This window comes from Chelmon rostratus, chromosome 5 (genome assembly GCF_017976325.1).
Source record: "Chelmon rostratus isolate fCheRos1 chromosome 5, fCheRos1.pri, whole genome shotgun sequence".
NCBI lineage: Eukaryota > Metazoa > Chordata > Actinopteri > Chaetodontiformes > Chaetodontidae > Chelmon > Chelmon rostratus.
Window position 1 is genome coordinate 5,339,231 of NC_055662.1, and position 20,372 is coordinate 5,359,602.

The window sequence follows — 20,372 nt, forward strand, 5'->3', positions numbered from 1 at the left end:
CGGTGCGGGCATGTGTGTACAGTAAGTGAGTGTGTGTGTGTGTTTATTCCGTCACTGTCTTCAGAGAGAAAAATCTGGGGTGGTTGAGGGTGGGTGGTTTAAACAAAAACAAGTTTGTAAGGCTATGTTTCTGTTCTGGTTTCTGTTCAGTTGTTTACTAGTAAAATGCAAAAAAGCCCACTTGACAAAGACTTCATGTATTAACCTAAGCATTAATGTCTGTCCATGGGAGTCTCCTGTTTCCTCCTTTTTTCCATCCATGGCTTGTTGTCTGTCTTCCGCCCATCAATGTGTGTGTGTGTGTGTCTCCTGTATGCATGCATGTGCGAGCGTGACTCCCTCCTTCACACGCTGCGTTGGCATCCGTGGTGCAGGCGAGGCAGGGGTGTGTCGCCGAGCAGCGTGTGTGTCAATGATCACATGCAACTATTGCTCCTTACCCAGACACCCCCCTTCCTCCCCTCTAAAAAGACCCTGGTGCTCTCAGCATCTGCCTTAAGAAGCAGGTGTGGAATCTCTCAAAGAACAAGACTACAGTCAGACCAGTTGTTTAAGCTACAGGTTTCAGCATCAGGGGAAACTCATGTTTATGTGTCTCTTTGATTTTTGCACATTTCGTCCCTGCATACAAAGAAGTGGCTGACAATGCCTTAAAAGAGAAAACACGTGTACGACCTAACAGAAGTATATGATATGTATGAGTGTATACGATATTTCGACATGTATCACAAAGGCCATTCCTTTTCATTGTGACGGTCTCAGGCGTGGTGCTTTCATGCATTACACAATAAACACACAGACACACCGCGTCATTGCTCCATGAACATTGTCGTCGCCTGCTGCCTTTCTCCTCAGAAAGGTCAAACGTCTGTTTATTGAACAATAACTCAAAGGAGGGCGTTTTGTGCACTTACTTTTTCAGAATTGGAGAAATTGGACACTGTCCTTTAAAGAAATCACTTCAAATGTGTGGGGGGGAGGGGACTTTGAAAATGAATTGTGGAGCAGCAGTTTATATTTGCCATTGATATTAAAGGAATAAAACATTTGAAACCCTTGTTTACCTACCTATCACCTTGTCATTGTCTTTATTTGTGGTACTAGACATAAAGCCTGCACAATAACTATATTCTAAAAACAAATGAAGGCTTTAACTGAGGGAGCCAACCCACCAGTTTCTCATACAATGGCTAATCTTCGCGTAGCGGTTGAATAGACAGTAATGAGAACGTTTTTGCAGAACAGATGAAAGAGCCTCCACGGGGGCTCGATCCTCGCCAGCCATCCAGTGTGTTTCGGAGTAATCTGCTGGCCAAATCCCAGGTTTGTATGATCACAGCCATCTGACTGCTGCTCAATAACCAACGCACACACAAAGCCAGAGAAGGAGAAGAAAGAGGGGGATGAGCATCTTGAAAAGCATCCCACATCCCTTCTCGAGCTGTTTGGCTACAGAGGGGGAGGGGAGCTATAGGAAAAGACTGTTTCCACCATGAGCAGCCCTGTAACGCCGTACTAGCTCCAATACTATTCCAGTATATTGTAGGTCTTGGACTGGTAATCATTTGCATCTACACCTAAATGCACCAGACATTTGGTGTCTTTTGTTTCATTGTAAAGTAAGCAAATAAATCTGTTCAGCTGTTAATTGTCTTTGACCGATGGCAGCTGGAGTTGTGATCTGATGAATACAATAGTGTACAATTGATTAACACTAGTCTGGCTGTTTATACCAGCATCTCCCAACCGTGTGTCCTTCCTCAGTTCCAACTATCTAAATCATTAGGGATGTCTGACTACTAAAGACATTGGTACTGTGTGTATCGGTTGCTAGACAACATCTCTACAATCATCCAATAAAAAGCAATCAACTATCTACACAGGAAGTCACACTAGCATCAATAGATGTAGCATAAATTCCAAAAGTTTAAAGTTTTAGCTGGGGGGGATTATATCCTTTCACAGTCAAAGTATTCTTAAGTTTTATCAATATGTGCATGCATGGAGAAATAATGTATGTGTCAGAGAGTTAGCATTCATGCAGTTTAAAATGAGCGGGAGTCATCCAGTCATGGATCAGGTCATCATTATCAGGTCATAGTCTGACATTACAGGCAAAACATTTTGTCATTTGAGACGTTGGTCAGATGTAATTTCTTTGGATCATTATTAAACAGCATTACAGTCAAGTGTCATGTCAGATGTGTTGACCATCTTCCATATCGCGTCATCTTTATTGCCAATGTGTCATCATTAGATTAATCAGTGAAACAACTAGGGTGGTTCAAAGTTTGAACATACAGACAGCTGGTGCCACAGGCTCTGGGAAAAATACTTCAGCTGACTTGCTCATAACAAATAGATGTAAAGAACTGCTGGCGATGGATCGCAAGTTGGCCTTGCTTCATTTTAAAAGGCCAAAACGTTTCACAAGCCAGAAATTTGGGCCACGACTGGTTCATAGAAGGCCTTTAAATGCAGTCTTGTAGCACACGTGCATAGACATGAGTAAAAAAGCCTGTCAAAAAAAAGCAAATCAAACACTCAATTTCCTGTTAAGATGCTCCATATTAAAACTCTCAGCTCAGTTGAAAGATATCAACAATGTGTGTCTGTAGTATATAGGAATATATCGTATATATAACATAATGGATAGAGGCCCTGTGGGAACCATAGCTGAGAGCAGAGCTGTCTGACCGAGCTGTAGTCCTGCACGCAGTGCAGTGACGAGGTCATGAGAATGAGTCCACTCTGCGGTTGGGGAGGTGCAGCAGGGTCACGGCTGTCAAGGAAAGTCTTGAGAGAGGTTCAGCACATGAAGAGGAGAGGACAGTCTCTGTATGCCTGACTAAAGTGTGTGTACACACTCTGGACACTCTGGGGTGAATTGTTGTGATGACCTGATGTCCTTTCCTGCAGTGTCGAGACTCATCTCACAAAGAAGTAGATACAGTTTCTCTATCTATCTATCTATCTATCTATCTATCTATCTATCTATCTATCTATCTATCTATCTATCTATCTATCTATCTAGTGAAAAACACTTAAAAAGCATCCAAGAGACACACCTTATGTTTAATCCGCACATGAAACACGAGACACACACTGCAATGCAGCTTAGCCTGAGCCAAGCACAACACGCTCCAGCTGAGTGTATTGACATAACCTACCTGCTGGTGTGTGGATAGAAATGTTATTGACGGAGTTGTGTAAGCGTGTTTGTTTGCGGGTGTGTGTCAGAGTCATAGGCCCGCCGACCCACCTCACCACGTCCTCCCTTGTCAGATTAGTCAAATCCAGCAGCTTATCCGTGACCTGCACACCCAGCTTACTTTGACCTTCGCCTCCCGGGATGGCCTGACCAATCGTGCGCGTACACACCTGCCAACAAACAGGCTTGCATTTAGACACCCAGCGCAGGGAACGCACCCGCCACAATCAAACTGCGAACGACTTGTGCCATGGAAACACACAACAAAACCAAGCCCTTGGGAGCAATTGAGTTAGTGCATAGTGATTCAATCACTTCTCGGCATTATGTCACCAGTGGAGAGCACATAATGACCGACCCCCCCCCACTCCCCGACTCTCCCCACACTCATGATTATTGTACGATAGGAGGCTGTTTTATTGTTTAACTTCATCGTTGTTTATCTCCTGGTCACCTGCAGTCTGCAGTTGATATTTCATGGGACACATTTTTATATATACATATAGCAAGATAAGCACAGGTGGAGCCAATAGCCTGAACGATGACTGCACTGCATTTAGGTTTTGGTATTGCGCATGCTGCCTCACTGGTATGGCTTACTACAACATTTAATGGAACAGACTAGAGCCGTTATTATTATTCCCATTACTTACAACTGTGTTTTTCCTGCCATGACAAAATGTCCATGATCATGGTGTACATGCTCTGGGTCATCACGTGGTTGTTTTCACCAGTCTAAAAGACAATTTAAGAGATCTTCAGTCCTCTGGTTTGGGATTATAGATCAAAAACACCCCCCAGAGAAGCATAAAAAGTTGTTATTAATTTAGTATTACAGTATGATTTGACTGTAAGCCCAGTGGATCGAAAAGTTGTTAAATTTTGTCTCCCCACTGAACACGAAATAATTTTTGCACCTCTAACCTCTGAACGGTGGCCCCTTTGACCCCCTCGGCCCCACCTTGGCAGCGCCCCTGCTTTTAGCTCATTATTTTGGTTTTACAGCCAGCAGCTTGACAGTTTCGGTGTCCTCCCACTGCTGTCGTCGACCTTGTTCTCCATCTGCAGCCTGCAGCTGTTTCTGGAAAAAAAGAAGCTCAGATAAACTGCCTGCCTGCTCAGCACCAAACAGCAGCAGCAGTTAGCAGCTATGCTCAACGTAGTGGAGGATCAGCAGCTAAGGTCACATATTTGTGTCTTTGGCTGGTGATGACCAAAAACAGAGCTAAAAGTGTAAATATTGGACTTTCATCAGTTGGATGGTTGGAAATATATGCCACTGAATGGCTGCTAATGTTGCTCAGTGTTTGTCGATGTCATTGTTGTGTTTATAGGTTGTTGTGCTGCCCCCAGGGGGCCAAAAAAAAATCAATCAGTACTACTTTATTTAATTAAAAGGATCAACCTTTATTGACCTTCATTGTCAACAAAATTATCTGAATGTTTCTCATAACTAATGACTACTACTGTTCCTACATGAACATCTTTGGGTTTTACAGACAAAGCCATAATAATGTGCTACTAAGCAGTGCAGTCAAGGTTTAGTTCAAATGAAGCGCATTTATTGCATTTGAAACAAAGGAAAATTTAAACCTATCGCTTTTTACCCTGGGGGGCTGCATCTCTGCCCAGAAAAGGAGACGAACAAATTCCTTCAAGAGTGGATAGTCAGAGCTGCCCAAAACCTGCCTGTCATATCTGCAAAAGAAAACTTCCAAGTGCCAATTAAATTGCAAACTGCTTTAACAATGTTGGACAAAACGTTGTTTTGCACTGTGAGGTTCACATACAGTATCAAGAAATCCGACAAAAAGTTAAGTGGATTTAAAGGATCTGTAAAATAAGGCCATCAGAGTGTGTTTCACAGTAAAGATATTCAGTCTGTGCAGCCTCTGCAGGCACTGTCTGCAGATTGCAGATGAGTTGAGCTCACACTTCAAGTTCTTGTCTATCTCTGTCTCCAGGTGCTTGAAACTCTGAACAAGTCAGCCCTTAGTTACAGTCAGGGAGGTTTTCCTGAAGTTGATGGCCATTTCTTTTGTTTTGTGAACATTTAGCTGCAGGCAGTGGTTGTCACACTACTCCACAAGGTTTACCACAACTGGCCCAGGATCGACCTCTCCATCCTGCAGCACACTGATTTAGACAGTGTTAAGTTTATAGAACATACCATAATGGGGCCAGGACACGCCGCTGGGGTGAGCATGTGGATGACAGCCTGCCTTGGGCGCAAATGTTAAAAAGCCCAGTACCCATTTCACCATACCAGCATCAAGATTAAAAGTGGACTTGGTTGGATTGTATTAATTCATGTATAAATAAAAACCTTGCATGAGTTTTTTTACCCATGAGATGCTTGTGCTGATAATTAAGTAAAGTATCTATTAACATATGCAAATTGCATTGCCCTAAATCTGATCAGGATCTGCTCGATCCATTGCAATTTGCATGAGACAAAAGACTCACCTGCTGTTTTCACAGGAAAACTGAGGTTAAGATATGCGACACGCTTCTTTATATTTTATATTTGACTGAAGTGTTTGTTGACTTAGCATCACCGGTTTTATTAGCCAGGTACAATGTGTGTAATGCTGCATTGCCATTGCTGGTCTGAGGCTGTTGTACAAGCACAGTATGTTTAAAAAAGCAATAGCAATCTCAGAAAATATGCAGATTATGCAGGTGTAAAAGTTCCTGTCCGTTTTGTTCATTGTAATCTACTGTAATCTCTATAATATAATGAATCATGCTAAATTAAAACTTGCCACCATTAGGGCACTAATGCTGGCATATATCGTTGGACTATGGAACACAAAAACTCTCCAGTTAAGTAGTCATTAGCTTTTTACATGCATTTACTATACAGTGTATGTGTATTCAGTCAAACTGTATCAGCCATCATTTTGATGGTGGATCACAGTGTCTTTCTGGAAAGTGAATGAAAAAGATCAGCAAAGAGTGGATGGCAAGTGTCAAAGTTACGTATCCTCGTTCACCATTCAGTGAGACAATTTCCATCCAGAGTGAATGAATCTATCCGAGCCTCGCTGGATTTCATCACCTGCACAGATCTGCAGCAGGCAGACACAGTGCGGCTCCGTGTGTGATCACGATGTCAGTGCAGGAAGTGGCTGAGTGACAACAGCCTCACATGATCATCCTCCATCACGGCTGACGGCTCAGATCAGCAGAGATTTGAGCGTGCTTTGCATATGCGTGCGCGCGTATGCAAACAGATGGAGGAGCTGGTCTGCATGTGGGAAAGAGGGGTCCCGGGGGACCGGAGTGAGGAGTGCACATCAGACAGGATCAGTGCATCTAAGACAGAACAAAAGCGAGGGAGATGAGTGGCCTGTACGTGACACCTAGTAAAGCTCTTCACAGAAAGCCTTGCTTAGCGCTCGTGAGTAACACCTGGCATATCAAAGCACCAAAGGGAAAGGAGTTTCAAAGGAGCAGGGCTGCTGGAGAGTGCTTTGTGCTGGGGCCTCCACGGGGATCTGGGAATATCTGAGTTATTAGATGCCATTATACATGGAGAGAAAATAATACCATACAGTGATTTAAATATATGGTCGACATCATCTAAATCCATCGTCACAGCATCACTAAAGACTCACTTGGATGTTTGGTGTACAATGTTCACAAATATGTAATCAATCATGAACAGAGGGGGACAGAGGTGACTGAGCCATGATAGTATAGTTGTAAACCTACTTCTGATCAATCCTGGCTGAAGAGCACTGGCCTTCCAGTGTTTGCACTGTTTACATGTCTATTAGGTGGAACCACAGTGAGGACAGTGTGGCCGTGTTGGCAGCAGCAGTGGTTGGGACAGCAGAAGGAGACATGTTAGAGTAGCAGGCTGGTGGAGGGAGCGTCACTATGTTTGACAGGGTAAATAAACTGTTTTCTTTCCCCACCCACAGCACATGGTATATGCAGAATGAGGGACTTTGTATGTCTCATTCCCTGCCAACAGACGCTATTCATAGTATTTTAAAGTAGTATTCTGCATTATACATGCATTAAGCATATTCTAGATTATGTACAGACTATTTCTCAGCTGGGGGCAATGACTTGCAAGTCTTTACTGTTTGCATGACAACCTCATACTCCACCAACAAATGGTCACTCACAATTTGTCGCTGTTACAGTTAGGTTTTTGTACCGATTAAATACAAATCATAACATGTTAAAAAGGGATCTTTAGAGATGCTAGTAGGTGGGTTAGTTTTGGAACGAGCCGGGCTCGCTGTCCTCACAGTCTTTATGCTAAGATAAACTAATTGGCTGCTGGTTGTAGCCTCATAGACAGATCTGAGAGTGGAATCAGTTTTCTTAACTCTTGGCACGAAGCAAAAAGAATATTTCCCAGAATGTCGAATTATCCTTTTTAACATCTGAGAAATGGTTGTGAAATTAGTTACATAATAACTGTGAACCAATGAGACCAGAATTGAAAATAGTGGATATCACAATCTTCCACCTGGCCAGGGTAAATACTGTGCCATCGCTTAATAAAGGTTTTCTCTCTGTGCTTGAAACAAAAATGATATTGCTACTTGCCCCACAGGGCTTTTTCATAGGTGTAACAAATAACTTTAAGATGGCTCTGTTCCATTTCAGTGGCCCAGGAAGCCATGCTGGTGAACCTGTATGCACAATACAGGCCCTGAATCGGACTGATAAAGGGAGTGTAGCCAACATGCCTGTGCCTTTCCTACAATGACATATCAAAATGTCTGCTGTTAAAAAAATCTGTATGGCCTTGTGCTGTCTCTGTGTCATTGCCACAAACCCTGACAGCTTCCTTTCTGTTTCTGCTGGAAGAACAGCGCCCTCTTCCTGCCGTTTGGCGTAAAACACACATTCCCTCTGAAATCCCACCGGTGGAACTATCTGCATGCAAAAGGTGATGTAGGGACTGCTCGAGGCTGCCAACTGTGAGCTTGTTTGTTTACAGTCATTACACTGTTGTCTCGGCATTAATGTGGTAGTTGTTTATTGATGCAAAAACAGTGCACATTGCACCTGTACACTGAACTGAAAGCCACTTTATGATACTGCAGCAAACCTGCAGTTTGGCATTACAGCTGATGGGATGCATCAGTTGACTGAGTGAATGAATACTTGATGCATTGGCATGTATCACTTTAGCTACTGACTGACGTGATGGTTTCAGCAGAATAAATTAAAGGTGGCGTTTAGTAACTATAGGGGCACAGGGAGGCTGAGCTAGATACATAATGATAGAGATCATGTCTGGCTACCTGTTATTTCCTGCTGAGTCACTGGCATCCTCCCTCTCAAATAGGCTCTTTTGTTCCCAACCACAGGGCAGCCAAGGTAAAACTCTACAAGCTCCCTCTCTCTCTCTCTCTCTCTCTCTCTCTCTCACACACACACACACACACACACACACAGACACACACACACACGCAGAACCCACAGCCTGTCTGTATGAGTGTGTATTCACTGATGGTTTCTCAGCCTTGATGGACTGAGCTGTAATCTTGTGTGTGGTGCACCGAGTTTTTCCAGCTCGCTGTAAAGCTGAAGCATGAGGTGTAAGGAGTTAGCTGTCATTGTGTGGTGTGTTTTTAGGATATGGTCAGTGCTGCCCACTGACTAGAATGAGTGACCTTGAAGCCCTGACCACTAGATCCTGGCTTTCTTTAACAGACCTGCAGGTCGCTGCTTGGCAGGCTTACATGCATGCTGCTTGTTATATCCACCATCATTTGCACAATTATACACTCAGTTGCCAGTTGATTGGTACACCTATCTTAAACTAATCTAGCTAAATACAAGACATTTTTTTCAAAACTGTATTAGGAGGTGTTGATTTAACTGTCTGATCATTTAGGAGGAGGTCGCTTGTGGTGCTGTTGAACTGTATTACATTATATAGAGAGCTTTTCCTGTTACTCAGCTTACTCTCATTGATTCATTCTCAAAAAGCAGGTTTCACAAAATACTAGAAATCCCTGTCATCCTCCAAAATGGCCATGCAGTTGAATCAACACCTCTCTAAAACCCACTGAAAAAGCTTAACGTTAAAGCCTTCTGAATGCAGGTCTTACTGCAGGACTGCTGTATTAGACCTCATTAGTTTTGGCAATGTGTATCTAATAAACTGGCGACTGAGTCTATGTGCAAGTGAAGGCAGCGATGCCAGTGAAGTTATAACATCAAAGTGGTACTGTTAATAAGAGGGAGGGTGTGCTGCTTGTTTACACGTGCTCAGCATCAGCTCAAGTCTGCTGGACATGTGAAGCACCACTGGTGCTTTAGCACCCCCTAGTGGTTAACAGCTGTAAGTAAAGATCAAACGACTTTCCAGTGTCATCTATCTATCTATCTATCTATCTATCTATCTATCTATCTATCTATCTATCTATCTATCTATTGGACGACCTGAAACTGACTCTTCAACAAAGAGAAATTAACTGATCTGCACTGAATGAACTGCAGATACACTATCTCACACATGATGACGAATATTTTAAAAACATTTGTTTTGAAGACTGATCTCGTGATTGGATATGCTGTTGCTGTGCAAATATTTTATAATAATATAATAAAAATATGCTGGCCGAGGGCCAAATAAAGTAAGTGACTTCTGGAATCAATAAAACTACTCTATTTGCAGTGCAAAACAATTGTCCACTTTTATATTCAGATATCTTTCCCTTAACCGTATGTTCATTCCTAGTTTAAAAGTAATGTAATCACAAGTGATCCAAGGTTTAGGATGACTTGGCAGTGGCTGCACGTTTTCACTGTTTGGGCTGTTTGCCAGACTGGCAGTGTGAACGGGGCCACAGGCGGCGTCTTGTGTGGTGTTTGGAGGTGGTGAGGCTGCAGTCCTGTGTGGGTGGGTGCTCTCTCCTTTGCAGGGGCGTTGCCCTTCTCCTGGTTCCAGCTTGGATCAGGACCAAGGCCAGCGACAGCTCTGCGCAGCACCTTAACGCAGGCCAGACGTGACTTTTTACCAGCGGTGACTGAAGGCTGCTGTGGTGACCGTTCACTCTGTGCAGCTTATACATTAGTATACAATGTAAACCCACCGAGGGATCAACCTATAGAATGTATGTGGGGGGCAGGGGGTGACTTATGATGAGGACTGCAGTGTTTATGAATGAAAAAAAAAGTAATTTATGTAATGACGTGTTTTTGTTGTGATGCAATATGATGATGATGATGATGATGATGATGACCGTTAGCTGTTATAAGTGACCAATCCATCACTGATGTTTCCAGGTTCAAGGGCTGTAAATGAGACTCGATGGTGTGGGAATGCCAGAATCAGGGCACTGTAATGAGTCACAGCCCGTGTTCGGATATTGCGGAGGTCGGGGGTGGGGGTGGTGGTGGTGGTGGTGGTGGTGGGGGGGGGGGGGCTGGATAGAGACTGCAGCACCAAAACACACTGTGGCGCACATACATCGATCCTGTTTACCATTCTGCTGGGACAGCAGAAAAACTGCAATGACAGTGGACAGTATGGACTAAGGTAACGTGAGACAGTCCAGTGGGATAATACCTAAAGGGAAAGTGTGATTTTATCATGATGGGACATTATTTCCATGCTATTAAGTCTGGTCATGAAAGGATAAACGTGAGTTCAGAAGTTGAAAAAGTGAAAAGTGAAGATCATCAGACATATAAGCTGCCAGGTCAAACAGGCTATAATAAAGCCCCTTTACAAAACGTGATGTTCACTTAGAGCAGCTGTGTGTTGATGCCTGAGCTACAAGGCAGAAAAGAGGAGCCGCATGAGTGAATTTGTGTCTCCCCAGAGGGTGGAGGCGTTCTGCAAAAGCTTGCAGGTTTCCCCTCATCTTCTGTTGTCCCTGCGTCAAATGATGCGCCGGCGCCTTCGCTATATAAGCACCTGTCCTGGCCAGACATCACTCGCATCTCACTTTTTCTCTCTCTCTCTCTCACACACACTCACCCTCACACTCTCCTAAACTCCACACACACACTCTCTCTACCGTGCAGAGCAGTGGGACCGGACACCAGCAAGGTAAAGGAAACATGAGTTACTCCAGCGACATTTACAGCAGCAGCTCTTATCGGAAGATCTTTGGAGATGCGCCCCGGTCCGGCCGCGTGGGTCTGGGCAGCAGCAGCAGCCCGTCCCGCCTGCACCCTGCGGGATACCGCAGCAGCCATCGCACCTACGGTTCCCCCTCCGTGATGTCCTCCACCACCTACCGCAGGACAGCGGCGCCCGGCCGCCTCTTCTCCGCCATGCCGGACTCCGGGATGGACCTGGCCCAGTCCACCGCGGTCACCAACGAGCTCAAGATCATCCGCACCAACGAGAAGGAGCAGCTGCAGGGCCTCAACGACCGCTTCGTGTCTTTCATTGAGAAAGTGCACAACCTGGAGCAGCAGAACAAAGTCCTGGAGGCGGAGGTCATGATGCTGCGGCAGCGCAACAACGAGCCCTCCCGCCTGCACGAGCTGTACGAGCAGGAGATCCGCGAGCTGCGGGCGCGCGTGGAGGAGCTGACGCACGAGAAGAGCCAGATGCACCTGGACTGCGTGCAGATGAACGACACGCTGGAGCGCGTGAGGGAGAAGCTGGAGGAGGAGACCAGGCTGCGCGAGGAGGCGGAGAACATCCTGAAGGGCTACCGGAAGGACGTGGACGACGCCACCCTGGCGCGCCTGGAGCTGGAGAAGAAAGTGGAGTCGCTGCTGGACGAGATCGCCTTCCTCAGGAAAGTTCACGAGGAAGAGCTGCAGGAGCTGCAGACGTCTCTGCAGGCCACACAGGTACACACCCCACCCACCGTGTTCTGACGACCCGGAGGTCCGCACGCTGACAGGTGGCGCTGGGGCCACTTGTCAGATTTATTAACAACATCTAGTTTTCAGTGTCACGATGCCACTAACGCTCCAATATTCCTCAGTAGCCATCCTCACATCCACACATCACTGACCAAAAGCCAACATGTGACCTGACTTCACAGTGACCGTATCAAACCTGATGTGGCTTCACAGGACTTTAATATTCATATAGTTTAATATGCCATATCATGGATTCACAAGATAGAATTATTGATTTATTACAAATTTTCTATTATAAATACTATACAAACAATACGTACAAGTCAAGTGCGAAGGTCCACTACAACTGTTGAGCTGTAGTCCAGGACTTTAAAATTCTGCTACAACAACAGAGTTCCAGTTTGAAAGTATAACAGCGCTCTCGGGCCGGTTTACTGTATGAGCGACACGCTGCCTCCTCCTCAGACTGAATACTGCGCACTGGATAATTGATGGCACTGCAGTTCCGTTTCAGCACCACGCGCTGTCCCTCCCTCCTCCTCCCACTAATCCGGCCTCTCGTGCGTCGCTGCAGCGTCCCGCGCGCCTCCTCACACCCCCTTGCAAACTTTCAAAAGATGTTTAGGATGAAAGAGTGCGACTGTTACTTTTAACAGCTTTGTTAAATGTCTGTGGTTAAACTATGGGGATGTCACGTGGGTCTATTATGTGACAGGGGCCTCTTCAAATATAGATATGATGAGTGCACCAAGGTCATCACAAACTTATGGCAGGCTTCTGTAAGCCCCGCTATTAGCTCGTTAATATTTGGTTGATAACGGCGGTGTTTTCATTCCAGGGGGTGAGCAAAGGGGGAGGAGGGGGGAGGAGGGAGGAGGGAGAAAAATGCGGAGGAATAACCTAGCGCATAATCCAGGGGTGTGGTCGTCCCCAGGGGCAGCAGGCAGGACCGACCCTGTGAGGCACCAGCAAATGATTTCATGCACATTTCAGGATGAGCTGTTTTAACAGCAGCACACACTGGAAATGACTGTCACAGTAAAAAAAAAAAAAAAAAAAAAAAAAAAAAAAAAAAAAGTTTCCGTTTGTTTACGTTCTGGGCAACCTGAACATCGATCCTGCAGGAGGTGTGCGCTCTTTGAACGGAGATGTTCTGCACGGGCTCATCATGTTGCAGATGGAGCCGACGAAAGACAGGAAAAGCAGAGACACTGAAGTGAATAAGCAGCAACTTTCATCGCAACTTTCAGCAGAAATCCATTCATTTAACGTGCAGTCGTATTGAGCAGCCAAGTCATGCAGCTGAGTGACGGTTGCTGGGTAGATTTCTCCAGGGTTTCTCTTCCTCCCTGCGGGGAATATTGTTGCCATGTAAGCTATTGACAGCACAGCTTTCTGAGGCTGAGAAGTCTGAGTCAGCAGTCGATTCATCAGTCCTGAGTTGCAGTCCACCTCACTGGACTGCAACTCAGCTCATCCACACCCTGCTTACCTTATACATATGTGCATATGTCACCAGAACAAACACAGACTAACTAGAGCTCAGAAAAAGAGTGTGCATTGAACATGGCTACAGGCCTTTCATATATCTCATTTCATGCAGTTAGATTATGAGTTTATTTGGGTTGATTTCGAGTTTGCATGGTGTGATTAATATATAAAGAAATATTCCTGAGATTCCAGCAACACCGTTCAGTCACTGTTTTCATCAGGCTGGATTGAAATGCTTTTCATCCATGGTGAACACAGTCACTGCTGTTCAAAGAACAGACACGAATGAAGTGAACTGCTCAACAGAGGAGCACTAAAGGGCTCAGGGATTCTTCCTAGTCACCAGCCTGCTTTTCTGACTTTCCCTGCCCATTACTCCTCTCTAAACGTCAGTCGCTCATGTTGGCAAATTAGATGTTTCATTATAAAGATTAACATAGTTTATCAGGGTGGAATCAACTTAAATGACTCAAATAATTCATAAGTAGTAAGCAAAGAAGAACAATAAAGCATTTAAACTGAATAACTGAACAATTATGCAGTTTTCCAAAGTGTACTCACATGCATACAGTGTGCATTCTTTGAAAATATTAAGATTATTGTGTCTAAATTTGTATTATAGTTTTTATTATCATTATTAATAGATGACAAAAAGCAAACTCATATTAAAACCACCTTCCCATGTTGTCCCTCTCCTACCTTCAGGTGTCTGTGGAGATGGACATGACCAAACCCGACCTGACCGCCGCCCTGAAGGACATTCGGGCTCAGTATGAGAACCTGTCGGCCAGGAACCAGAGCCAGGCAGAGGAGTGGTACCGCTCCAAGTTTGCCAGCGTGACCGAGGCGGCGGCCCGCAACCAGGACGCCATCAAGCATTCAAAGGAGGAGCTGAGCGAGTACCGCAGGCAGGTGCAGGCCCGCACCCTGGAGATCGAGGCCCTCAGGGGCCACAACGAGGCTCTGGAAAGGCAGATTGCCGAGATGGAGGATCGCCATAACAATGAAATCGGAGCTATGCAGGTAAGTAAACGAGATATCGGAATTATTTTATTTGGTTTTACATTTTCATTAAGGTTTATTTAAGTCTCAATGAGATGGGAAACACATCAGTTTAGGTCTCAAAGGCACTCTGCATGGTGGACACTGATGAAGGACACCACCTGTGATTACAGTATGAATCACTTTAATATCAAAAATGAGGACTCCTTGTTCAGTGTGACAAGGCAAAAGTGAAAATCTCTGTGTGTGTGTGTGTGTAGGATACCATTCAGCAGCTGGAGGCTGCCCTGCGCAGCACCAAAGGGGAAATGTCCCGTCACCTGCGTGAATACCAGGACCTGCTGAACGTCAAGATGGCGCTGGACATTGAGATCGCCGCCTACAGGTGGGCCACATGACAAAAGTAAAGCAGTGATACAGTCGTCAGTTTGGGAGATGGAACTATTAGGGATTTATTTGTTAGCTTTTACATTGCGCAGTATGAGGCCTCATCCTTTGCTGGTTTAAAATATTCACATGAAGAAAACGACCATGCATGCACTGTATCCATTCAGCTACCGAGACAGGGACAAGAAGCTGATATTATCTTTACCAGTGTGTTGAAAAATTCAGTCAGGACTTCCACTCCCACATCTATTTCCAGCTTTCTTAGAATTAAACTCCTGTGGAGCTTGTTAAGAAGCATCGTATATTACCACAATGTGGCCGGTTTGATTAGAGCCAGGCACCATTGTTACATGTAACACTGTAATAAGATAGATGGACGGAAGTGAGCGTGAAACCTTACAATCTACCTCAGCGAGTGTGATAATGTTCTGGGCAAATATACCCAAATAGACAGCGGAGGTGTTGCCACTGATACTCCAGTGACATCAGATCCCTCTGGAGGGATACGCTGAGATAATAATAGAAACGAAACCAGACTAGAGGAGGCATTATCGCTTGTCCTCGTCCCGGTCTCTCTGTCTCTGCAGGAAGCTGCTGGAAGGCGAGGAGTGCCGCCTCAGCTCCGTCGGCGGAGCCATGGTCCAGTCCGGCTACCCCGGCTTCTCCTACATGTCCGCCCGCACCTACACCCTCGGAGCCTACAGGAAGTCCGGAGCCAAGCCTGAGGAGGAGGAAGAGGAGGCGGAAGAAGAGGAGGAGGAGGGAGAGGAGAATGAGGAGGAGGGCGAGGAGGGAGAAGAGGGAGAGGAGGGAGAGGAGGGAGATGACCAGGAAGAGGGCGAGGGAGAGGGAGAGGAGGAGGAAGAGGAGGAGGAGGAGGAGGAGGAAGAGGGGGAGAAGCCGAAGGAGAAGGAGGAGAAGGAGAAGGAGAAGAAGAAGGAAAGCCCCACCGGCAAGAATAGCAAGAGCTAAACTGCTTGTGTCATCATCTTCATCATTATCAATAATTCTTCATCACACCAAACACGTCTATGGATCTGGTTCCTGTTCACATCATCCCTGTCTCACACACTCACACACACACACACACACACACACACATTTCTGCACACTCCAGATGCCTCACATCTTCCGTGTTTTTCTGTCTCTGTTTGCTCTGTAAGTCAGGAGAGATTAGTACCAACTTTACTGGATGGAGGAGGAGCTCTACGACGGCAGGAGAGTTTAAATCATTCCCACACTCCACAGCGGGTGCCATGATTTTACATCACATACGAGCAGAGGGCTGTGCAGAAAGCTAGCATGATGTCACAAAGATTTTGAAGTTCATATGAGCGACACTAAAGGTGCCATTAATGATCAACATCCACAGTAAGAGCAATCAAAACACTGTCAGCACACAGACTTCAGGATTAACGCACAGATCTTGGAGCATGAGTAACAGCCAGGCCAACTTTTACGGTGCTATTTGATTTTTACATATAAAAGTTGGGGAGTAGTGTAGGGAAAAGATTTGATCACAGGCCGAAGCTCGACCAGCGCATTCCTTAATGTGGGCTTGTTGCACAGGAACGTTTGGAGGAAGAACTGCTTCTAGTCGAACCGTGAGTCCAACCCCACATTTCCCACGGCGGGTGAATGCCTTCCACTCCCCTCTTTCTTCCACCCCATTCCACTGCATCCCATCCCACCACGACAAAATGAAATGTACCGCTCAAGTCCATTCAAGCCCCTCTTCCATTCTCTTCAAATCACTGCAGTGTCACAGCACGGCAATAATGGCAACTCGGAAAAACTGTATATACAAACGTGTTGGGGGGGGGCGGGTGGTATCTTCAGTTGCTGGAAAGGAGGAGTGCAGCAGCGGTGAGGAAGTGCATCTTTGGGAATGAAAATGTAGAGTTTAAATTGCCGCTATATATAATTTTTTGGGAATATTAATTATGCCCCCTTTGATTGATTCATTTGTCAAAGGATTTATCAGCCAGCTCACCTGTCGGAGTTTATTATTTATCTTCATTCATTTCTGTCATCTTTAGAGAAAACCAACAGCTTTTCTGTCCCCTCGTACAAACGTAGTGATGCTTTTGTTTCATTTTGCTAGAGAAAGGAGACGAGGCGAAAGTGAGCGTGGCTGTCGGTGTCAGGCAGCTGGTGGTGACACTGACGGCCCTCAGCTCAGGCTGGAGGTGGCAGGTGGGGCAGACGCCGCAGGGGTCGTGGCTATATGGTACAGAGACGCATATAAGGGCTATTTTCACCATAACCCCTTCTATCACTTTGCCCTGAACGGTTTGATTTTCACTGTTGGCCCTCATTTCACCCCCTCAGCTTTTCTTTTTGACAAATGAATCAACCATCGGGCATGAATGCATGGCCTGACTCTTGGAGCTTGAATATCTGCTGGATGGGATAGATTTTTGCTTGTTGTGTGTTCAATTAAAAAACTTGCCTTAACCATGACTGAAAGTTAAAATAAAACATATTTTCACCTGCATCCCACTTGTTTCTGGGGAGGCTGAGGAGAGCTGACATTTTCCAGACCTCTGCTATACAACTGTGACTGTACGTGCTGCTATCTCATGCAGTGATATTCCTCTCAAAGCCAAATAAAGACATTTATTAACCAAACCTTCACCACATTGCTGTGTCTTTAATGTCGTGAACTAGGCCTGACATTTGTGCGTGAAAATAGCCAGTGTCAAGTGAGTCAGTCTATAAAACGAACAAACAGGAAGGGTAAGGTATGAAGTAAATAGCTGTAAATAAAGTGTGTATGTGGGATCGTTGAACAGATTCCTCTTACAATATCAAACTGCAGCTGAAAAGCTTTGCTAAAAGTGATGAAATAAGATGAAAGCCTGCGTTCCTTCATCATGTGACATCTTCCTTCATACCAGCAGCTGCCTGTTGCTGTTGAACCTTCGCATCCTTCCTTTCTCTGAAGCCACCCATTCATATACTGGAGCCTATCCCAGCATGCCTTTGGGTGAAAGGCAGTCACACTTTCATTAGTTCAGCACTTTTACTCACACGTCATCTCTGACACTTCAACGGACATCCCGACAACCGCTTTCGCCGCCACACATTTTCCTCTGACATTTCCAGTTATGTTGTTTAACCTCCAAATGACTCTGCAGCTGCTTTCAGCGAACACATTTAGTCTGATTCCAGTTGCCTTCAGCAAACTCATTTCAGCTGAAACATTTGCTAAAACCAGCGTGTGCGTTTTAAAAAACATGTCAACTGCTTCAGGTGCTTTCACTCGCTTTCATTGTTTACACCTCAGTTGACGCTTACATTCCCTCCCTTTAAATACCACGCTTGAACTGCACATCTCCGTTCAGCTGTTGAAGACAGCACACCGGCTAAGCTTTGACATGTGTTGCTAATGGTGATGGTTTTTTATTGTTTCACTTTGAAATGTCCTCCTTTGCTTCAGTGTGTCTTCAGTTATGGATCGGCTTCACTGTTGACTCATTGACTCATGCAACCCTATGAAGTTCGTGCCATTATCTGAGTCCACCCTGCTACCACTGCAGGGAGTGGAGGTGTAAATGCTGCCTGGGGAGGGGCCTGGGTTGGAACACCGCTGGAGGCAGGGCTGAGACAATGCAAGGGGCAGTGCAGGTACTCGCTGGCGGTGGATCCTGCCACTGCAGGGGCTGGGGCTTAAAAACTGATGGGGTGGCGTCTAATGCATCCCGAATGGCAGAGTGGTACAGCCACTTTGGGTGACGCCTGCTGCAGAGTTTTAGATACTGCTAGGGTGTTTACACTGCCACAGTGGGCAGGGTCAAGGCCCAGCTTGCTGTGGGGAGTGAGGGAACTGCTGCCACATAGTGTGGAGCTGGAAACACTGCTGGGGTGGTCCTCACACTGCACGCCATTATATTGGCCAGTAGGGAGGCCAAGTCATCACTGGTGTTGGAGCCTGCTGTAAGACCAGAACAGATGAACTAAATTTGATTATTATTATTATTTTTAATTTGTTTAATTAACTTCATGCTTTTCCTTCTGTGAGGTGTCAAAGTGGCTTCCGGGAAGTCTACTGATGGATCAGTTCCCACTAATGTAGGTCTGGAAGAGTTAATGGTTATGCGCCTTACTCAAAGACACTTGACCGCATTTGTTACTGCAGGACATGTCCACTTATTTACTTTCAGCCACAGAGAAGTAATAGAAACTGTCTCCTTCCAGCCACAAGCCTGCCTGTCTGCTCAGCCTTCAGGCTGCAGGCGAGGCTTTTCAATAATGGGTGGAGCTGCAAAATGTCTGCTGGGCGTTACTATCAGCTCATCTCTGCCTCTGCCTTCACCCAGAGGTGAAAGATGGGGCCGGCTGTGATGGATGGCAGTTGCCAACGCCGGCCCACCAGCACAGCTGTCACCAGCAAGAACTCCATCACAGCCTGAGACTGTTTGTTTCCCTGCTCACCGACGTATATGTCTCTCTCTCTCTCTCTCTGTGTGTGTGTGTGTGTGTGTAGGAGGGAGAATCAGCACAGTGGCTAAAACATTATCAGCACTAACAGACAATCAATCAAAAACTGACTGAGGTATTGGATGAAAATGAGCACATGAGTTCAGGAAGACGAAATGCAACGTGACACAACAAAGTAAAGGACAAGAGCTGCGATGCTTTTCTCTACAGGACGATCAGTCAGACGTTGGACCTACCAGTCCGTCTGTATCTACAGAGTAGATGACTTACTTTCTTGCTGAGAGTGTGATGAGAAAATCTGCACCACTTTAATGTCTGTCCTGTAGATATGAAGTTGCAGGCTGCAGCTGAAGAGGTGAAACAGGCCAAAACAGGTAGCCTGGCTCAAAAGTGGGTTGGGGGGGTGCTATTTCTTGGAGACCCCATGTCAATACGGGGTTGCCAGGCAAGGATCAGGGTTAGCTGGCCAAGAAATAGTCATGACAATCTGATTAACCTCAATGTGTTGCTTTTACCTTTTTAGTTTATGAGTGATTAAACAAACAAGATATACTCCAAAGGTGAGAATAACATTTCATTCAAATTCATAATTTGGCCACGCGTAAATCAATACAGCTGAGGTTTCTTTAATAACACATTGTGTTAGACCCTGCTGCGGCTCGAGCCTTCCTCTCCCTGCATGCTGGACTCATGATTGATGCTCTAGCTTTCGACAGTGACACTAGGAGAGTTATGAGTCGGCATGGACCTCTCTGTGATGGAGATTCAGACAGGGAGCGTGTCAGAGGGCATATTTATTGAAAATTCGAGGGCCCGATCAATCCCACAGCTCTGCAGGCCCTTGGCCTGCTGCTGGCCGGACGGCGGAGTCGTCCTTGATCCGGCCGTGCCGCTGCCGTGTGCGTGCCGAGCTCTGCTGTCAGCAGATTCTGGTGTTGTGGAGGCGCATACATAATTGAACTGCTTTCCTCCTCTTCCACTACCCTCCCGAGACCCTTTGAGACAGAGCAATAAATACTCAACCTCAGCA

The 20,372-nt window shown here is 45.7% G+C and overlaps 1 protein-coding gene across 1 annotated transcript; it reads left to right on the forward strand.

The window, feature by feature from the left end:
- The first annotated feature begins 11,257 nt into the window (after positions 1-11,257).
- zgc:65851 (uncharacterized protein LOC321113 homolog) lies at positions 11,258-15,871 on the forward strand. The gene is made up of 4 exons (XM_041936547.1): positions 11,258-12,004; positions 14,216-14,533; positions 14,773-14,897; positions 15,487-15,871. The coding sequence occupies exons 1-4, from the start codon at positions 11,258-11,260 to the stop codon at positions 15,869-15,871; spliced, it is 1,575 nt and encodes a 524-aa protein (XP_041792481.1).
- The last annotated feature ends 4,501 nt before the right edge of the window (positions 15,872-20,372 follow it).